The following is an 8,072-nucleotide window of genomic DNA, read 5'->3' as shown; positions in this document are numbered from 1 at the left end:
ACATAATCCACCGCGACCAAGATGTCTGTGTTTCCACAAGAACGCATAAAAGGGCATATGAAGTCAATGCCCCACACATCGAAAATATCAATATCCAATGGTTGTGAGAGGAATTTCATTTTTTTTTTAGATTCCACTAGCCCGTTGACATTCATCACATCTTTTCACTAACTCACTTGCATCCTTGTAAAGAGTGGGCCAATAGAAACTACAACTAAGCACTTTGGCCGCCGTTCTTGCTCCACCAAGATGATCGCCATATGGCGAAGAATGACAAGACCCAAGACTATCACTTTGATCTTCTTCCAGTACATACCTACTAATCACCCCATCTGTATAAATCCGGAAAAGGTATGGCTCATCTCAATAATAATTTTGACAATCCCCTTTAAGTTTCTTCCTTTGTCTTGAAGAGAACTCATCCGGAATGATTCTACACACAAGAAAATTTGCTAAGTCTGTGAACCATGGCACCTCATTCATTGAAATTGCCAAAATTTGATCATAGAGAGAGTCATTAATTTCAAGGCCATCATGCGGCCTCCTCCTCGAAATGAGACAAGTGGTCCACCACTTGATTTTCACTACCTTTCCTATCTTGAATGTCAATAGAAAATTCTTGTAACAAGATCACCCATATCATCAACCGAGACTTGGATTCCTTTTTTCTCATAAGATAATGAAGCGTTGCATGATCCGTATGGGAAATAACTTTTGCACCCATCAAGTACGGGCAGAAATTCTCAATTGAAAACACAATAGAAAGGATCTCTTTCTCCATAACGGTATAGTTGACGTGGGCATTATTCATAATCTTGCTAGCATAGTATACCGGATGGAAACTCTTGTTGATATGTTGCCCAAAAATATCCCCAACCGCTACGTCACTTGCATCACACATGAGTTCAAAAGACACACCCCAATTTGGAGCGGTGATGATGGGAGTAGTTGTCAACTTGATCTTCAACAATTCAAAATCTCTCATGCATTCATAATTGAAATTAAACTTGGCATCCTTCTCAAGAAGCTTGCACAACGGGTTCACCACCTTAAAGAAATCTTTGATGAAGCACCGGTAAAAACCTGTATGGCCTAAGAAACTCTCCACATCCTTCACCGAAGTTGGGGGTGGAAGCTTAAAGATTAACTCAATCTTTGCCTTGTCAATTTCAATTCCATTCCTTGAGATTTTATGGCCAAGGACAATACCTTCCTCGGCCATGAAATGGTATTTTTCCCAATTGAGCATCAAATTGGTTTCTTCACATCTAGCCAACACATTGTCCAAATTTGCAAGACAAACATCAAAAGAATCCCCAACCACCGAGAAGTAATTCTTGAAAACTTCATGGTAGTCCTCCACCATGTCCGTGAAAATAGTCATCATACACCTTTGAAAAGTCACCGGCGCATTGCACAAATCAAACGGCATCCTCTTGAAAGCAAAAGTACCATAAGGACATGTAAAGGTTGTTTTCTCTTGATCTTTCGGAGAAATGAGAATTTGGTTGTAGCCCAAGTACCCATCAAGAAATCAATAGAAAGCACATCCGGCCAATCTACCGAGCATTTGATCTAAGAAAGGAAGTGGAAAGTGATCTTTCCTTGTGACGTTTTTGAGCTTGCGATAGTCTATACACACCCTCTAACCGGTCACCATTCTTGAAGGAATAAATTCATTCTTGTAATTGGTGACCACCGTCATGCCCCCTTTCTTTGGGACACATTGAACCGAAGAAGTCCATAATATATCGGAGATGGGGTACACAACCCCGGCATCCAACCACTTGATAATCTCCTTTTTGAAAACTTCTTACATAGCCTCATTGAGTCTCCTTTGATGTTCAATAGATGGTTTAGCGCCATCCTCCAACTTGATCTTATGTATACAAAAGGGACGGGGCTTATCCCCTGAATATCCGCCAAGGTCCACCTAATAGCCTTCTTCATCTTTTGTAGCATCGCCAATTAGGAATCTACCTATACGTTAGTCAAACAAGAGGAAAGAATAACCGGTAAAGTAGAACAAGGGCCAAGAAATTCATACCGAAGATATTAAGGCAATGGCTTCAATTCCAAGGTAGGTGGCTCTTCAATACAAAGCTTTGTAGGAGGAGTCTTTCTATTTTCAAGATCCAAGGACAATTTTTGGGCTGCATAGTTGTACGACCCCATTCCTTGCATAGAGTTCACACATTCCATGAAGCCATCCATCTCGTCATCATCAAAGTTGAGCAAGACGGCCTCCAACATATCACCAACATTGATTGTAGCACTTGTATCATCAACAATGATATCGGTCACCAAATCTACAAAAGAACACACCTCATTGCTATTTGGTTCCCGCATGAACTTACACACATGGAATACCACTTTTTCAACACCAACCCGGAAAGTGAGTTCTCCAACTTCAACATCACAAAGAGCCTTACCCGTAGCAAGGAAATGTTACATCTCGCATTTCTCGTACGTTAAAGTTTCATCTTCAGTTAATTGACATAGACTCGGGGATGAGATTATATTGAGGTTAATATATTTATGATATTTATAACAAGCGATAAGTAAGTTCCATGAAGCATAAGGGGTACACGAATTAAAGAAAATGAGTTTCATTGAAGATTGCCGATTTAGGATAATATACGGTCCGAGCTATAATACTCGATATTTATGAACTAGCACCATTTAAGGTAGCATATGATCATGATAGTATGATGTATAAAGTGTATCAAAAATAAGTAAATTTTAAGTAATTTGAGACAATTCTTAATTATGCGGGTAATTGGTTAATTACCGGGTATCTGGACATTACCTAACTACCTAATAAGTGGATAAATATTAAATTTCCCACCCCCACCCCCACCCCCACCCCCACGTGGCATCAATCCACCTCTTGAAGAAGTGACTCTTAGTCAATTTTCATTAGGTGGAAACTAATGTGTTAGTTACACACTACTTCATTTCTAACAATTTCAATACTACAATCAGATGGGATCACTACTTCATTTTTAACATTTTCAATACTACAATCAGATGGGAGGTTTGGTACCTTAGCAACGAAAGTTCTGACAAAATTCTTACAAAGTTCCTACAACCAGAACGTTAGAGATTTCCTACAAACAAAATTCTTGCGATCAAATCGATTCCAACAAGAATTATTAGAACCTTAGCAACGTAAAATTTTGCGATTCTAAAGGAGTATGGTGCAACCTTTTCCAAGAATATCAAACAGAATTTTTTCTACTCCAGGTATGTTAAGGCTAAGTCATTCCTTCATTTTGGCATGATCACGTAATTACATGCGTTTGATAACGAGACATAAAGATAAATTCATGTCCCGGAATTTACGTATATTTTCCTAGTCTTGTAAGTTACAATACTCTCCTTATCGGGACTTCATATTCAATTGAGTATTTCTTTTTTCCAGTCAAGAGCAAAAAATCTATATATATACTATATTACAGTATTCTCAGTACCATCGAGCTATAATCGATGGGCAGGCCCCTATTGGGCAACCTCTGATCAGATGGTATGTTATATACCAGGCCTAGTGTGGCCGAGCACCTATGAGCGAGCCCAGTTGGCGGAGATACAGAGCCTAGTATGGCTGAACGCCTATGAGCGAGCCTACTACAGCATAGCAGTTATATATATATACTGAGCCTTATAAGGCTGGGCATCTATTTTACTTACTATAATAGAGTCAGTATTAGCAGGTGAGCATATCTTCAGATTATTTTTGACCCCTAGTTGCCTACAGTTACTATATTATCAGTTCAGTTTCAGCTCTCAGTATATTGCCTTACATACTCGGTACACTATTTCGTACTGACGTCCCTTCCTGGGGGGTGCTGCATTACATGCATGTAGGTTCAGACAGACAGACGGATAGACCTCCTCAGTAGGTGTTCCCCGAGTTCAGCTTTATCGGTAAGCTCCCCATCCTTTGGAGTTGCCGGGTCTAGAGGTTTTGTGTACATCTTGTGTATATATGTAGATAGGTTATGGGTAGGTCGGGGCCCTGTTCCGATCACAGCACATCCATCAGTAGAGGCTTGTAGACTTATCCGGTCAGTTAGAGCAGTATGTTGGGCTTGTAGGCCCTATACGTATATTTTGTTGGCTTGTCAGTTATAGTAGTTATGACGGCCTTGCCGGCCCAGCTTTATGTTGACATTTAGTCAGCGTTAGTCTCTATTCAATTTTATATTTTGCTTCGCAAATTGTCTTGCAATGTGGCCCCTGGCCAAAGTATGACATTATATGTCTAGAATTCCTGAGTCGCAAATTGGTACGCAAGGATAAATGAGGCATTGGGTGCCGGTCTCGCCCCAGGATCGGGGTGTGACAAAAGTAGTATCATATCAGTTTTGTCCTAGGGAGTCTACAAGCCATGTCTAGTAGGGTCTTGTTTATAGATGTGTGGTGCAGCACATTATATAAGAAGGGCACTACAGGGCATTAAGGAGTTGGTTACCCTTCTTTCAAATCTAAATCGTGTTGTAGAACTGAGTTATGGGAAATTTGAGTTAAACTTATGTGTTGGCATTTGCATGCACAGATGACGGTAACTAGGAAGACTACGGCTAGCCAGAGAAGAGAAACAACTATAGGTGAAGGGACTAGCAGGGTACCCCCTCAGTAGATGGGGCCCAAACGGAGGCCAGGGAGAGACCCCTACCCAGCCATTACCGGCTCCTCCTCCACTTGAGGATATTCCTAGGGAAACTGCACATCCAGTTCCCCCTCCGCTTCCATTAGATCAGGACTTGAGGAGTGCGGTGCATTTGTTGGCACAGTTGGTAGCTACCTAACAACAGGCTAGGGCATCCGCTAGTGCAGGACCTTCTGAGGGATATGGGAGTTCAAGGGTCCGAGAGTTTATTGCATTGAGTCCCCTAGAGTTCACGGGGATAGATCAGAAGGAGGACCCATAGGATTTCATAGATCAGCTTCACAGGATCTTTCGGGTTATGCATGCCATGGAGAAAGAGGCAGTTGAGCTAGCAGCTTTTCGACTCCGAGATATAACCATCCTTTGGTACGAGGGATGGGAAAGGTCCAGGGGATGTGATGCACCTCCTACTATTTGGGGAAAAAATTCAGATGCCTTCCTTGACCAGTACTTACCGCGAGTGATCCCACAGGCCCGAGTCGAACAGTTTCTAGCCCTCAAGCAGGGCAATATGAGTGTTCGAGAGTATAGTCTCTGTTTTGACTCATTGGTCAGATATGCACCATCCATAGTTGCTACTATGCGGGACAGGATCCACACGTTTATAGCAGAGTTGTCCCCAGAGTTGACCGAGGCATGTGCCACCGCTGCATTATAGGATAGTATGGATATCTCCCGGATTTATGCATTTGTCCAGAATATATAAAGGGGTAGGTGTCGGCAGCAGGGTACGGAGAGGACTGACTTAGGGCAACGTAAGGGATGAGATTTGCCAGGTCTCAGGAGCAGTCTCAGGGTAGTTACAGGCCCCAGTACTTCGAACGGCAACTTAGACCTCCGCCACCTCAGCTACAGGGTTACAGGTATGACCACTATACTCAGTCGGGACCAGGTGGAAGCTCCCAAGCATCAGGTTTGCAGCAACAGCGAGGTTCGAGGCAGACATGGCCATTTCCATTGAGGTGTGCCATCTGCGATAGAGGACACTTGGGCCAATGCCGAGCCGATTCCGATGCTTGTTATACATGTGGACGTCCGGGGCATATGATGCGCGATTACCCAAATAGAGATTTTTGGGGTATGGCGCAACCAGCAAATTCAGCAACAGGATCATCTATGTCTGTGCATCCTTCAGGGCGCGAGTCTCAGTCTTCGGCTGGTAGAAGTCGAGGCAGAGGTAGAGGTTTCAGTTCAGGTGGTAACCCGAATCGTAGTTATGCATTAGCAGGTCGACAGGACCAGGAATCCTCACTAGACGTTGTGACAGGTATGTTGACCATTTGCTCTCATGATGCTTATGCCTTGATAGACCCAGGATCTACTTCATCATGTATTACCTCATTTATCGCGGGGAAGATTGGTATAGTGCCTGAAATACTAAGTGATACTTTTGCAGTATCTACACCAGTAGGAGATTCGATTATCGCAAATGGGTTTACCAAGGTTGTACGGTGTCAGTTTGTGGTCGTCAGACCTCAGCCAACCTAGTGGAGCTAGAGATGTTGGATTTTGATGTTATCATAGGCATGGACTGGTTGGCAGCTTGCTATGCCATAATTGATTGTCGAGCAAAGATAGCTAGATTTCATTTTCCGGGTGAGCCCATCCTTGAATGGGTAGGTAATACAGCGACACCCATAGGTAGGTTTATTTCCTATTTGAAGGCGAGGAAAATGATCGAAAAAGGGTGCATTTATCATATTGTGCGAGTTAAAGATGCAGATGCTGAGATACCTACACTTCAGTCTATTCCAGTAGTCAAAGAATACTCAGATGTATTTCCAGATGAACTTCTAGGTATTTATCCAGAGCGAGAGATTAATTTTGGCATCAATTTGCTTCCGGGAAAGCAACCAATATCCATCCCTCCATGTAGAATGGCACCTGTCGAATTGAAGGAGTAGTTAAAAATTTTACTGGAGAAAGGTTTTATGAGACCCAGTACCTCACCTTGGGGTGTACCGGCGGTACTGTTTGTATGGAAGAAAGACGACTCCCTGAGGACGTGTATCGATTATAGGCAACTGAATAAGGTAACTATTAAGAATAAGTATCCACTTCCTAGGATAGACGACTTGTTTGATCAGTTGTGGGGAGCTAGATGCTTTTCAAAGATAGATTTGAGGTCGGGGTACTACCGGGTCAGAGTTCGGGTGAAAGATATTCCCAAGACAGCTTTCAGGACCCGATATGGCCACTTCGAGTTCCTTGTCATGTCCTCCGGGTTGACGAATGCACCTGCCATATTTATGAACTTGATGAATAGCCTATTCCGGCCATATTTAGATCTGTTTGTGATAGTTTTTATTGATGATATTCTGGTTTATTCACGTTCAGAGGATGAGCATGTGGACCATCTGCGAGCGGTACTCCAAACCTTCCATGATAATAAATTGTATGCTAAGTTTTCTAAATGTGAGTTCTGGTTGAAGTCTGTAGCAATCTTGGGGCACATTGTATTCGATGGACGTATAAAGGTAGACACTCAGAAGATTCAGGCTGTGAAATCCTGGCCTAGACCTACCACTCCGACAGAGATTCGTAGCTTTCTAGGCTTAGCAGGATCCTACCGGAGATTCGTAGAGGGTTTTTCTTCTCTTTTAGCACCATTAACGAAGTTGACACAAAAAGAAACTAAGTTTCAGTGGACAGAGGCCTGTGAGCAAAGTTTCCAGGAACTTAAGAACAGGCTGGCCTCAGCACTAGTTCTAGCACTTCCAGAGGGTCCAGATGGTTATGCCATGTATTGTGATACCTCAGGTGTCGGGTTAGGATGTGTCCTGATGCAACATAGGAAAGTAATTATGTATGCTTCAAGGCAGTTAAGGAAGCATGAGTAGAATTATCCGACCCACGACCTCGAATTAGCTGCGGTTGTCCATGCACTTAAGATATGGCGGCATTATTTATATGGTGTTCATGTTGATGTATTCATAGGTCATAAAAACCTACAATATATCTTCAAGTAAAAAGAGTTGAATTTGCGACAGAGGTGATAACTTGAGTTATTGAAAGATTACGATGTTAACATTCTCTACCATCCAGGGAAAGCTAATGTTGTAGCAGATGCCTTAAGTCACCGATCTATGGTAGTTTAGCACATGTAGAGGCCGAAAAAAAGATAATTAACTAGAGAGATTCATCAATTGGCTTGTTTGGGGGAGGGTTCGGTTAGTAGACTCTGGCAATGGTGGAGTTGTACTCCAAAATACTGCAAAATCATCTCTCATAGCTGAAGTAAAGGATAGGCAGTACGAGGACCCAGAGTTGGTCAGGTTGAGAGAGCGAGTTTCGCAGCATCAGAAGTCGTTGTTAGAAGTCAAGGGAGATAGGGTTCTCAGATACAGTGGTCGTTTATGTGTTCCAGATATAGCAGGGCTACAAGACAGGATTATGTCAG

At 42.6% G+C, this 8,072-nt stretch overlaps 1 protein-coding gene across 1 annotated transcript; it reads left to right on the top strand.

The window, feature by feature from the left end:
• Positions 1-4,979: 4,979 nt before the first annotated feature.
• LOC138901832 (uncharacterized) lies at positions 4,980-5,330 on the top strand. The gene has a single exon (XM_070189628.1). It carries the CDS (start codon positions 4,980-4,982, stop codon positions 5,328-5,330), a length of 351 nt encoding a protein of 116 aa, XP_070045729.1.
• Positions 5,331-8,072: the final 2,742 nt, after the last annotated feature.

The sequence above is a fragment of the Nicotiana tomentosiformis genome, chromosome 11 (genome assembly GCF_000390325.3).
Source record: "Nicotiana tomentosiformis chromosome 11, ASM39032v3, whole genome shotgun sequence".
In the NCBI taxonomy this organism is placed as follows: Eukaryota; Viridiplantae; Streptophyta; class Magnoliopsida; order Solanales; family Solanaceae; genus Nicotiana; species Nicotiana tomentosiformis.
Note: the sequence above shows the minus strand (reverse complement) of the source record. Positions and strands in the feature narration are given on the sequence as shown.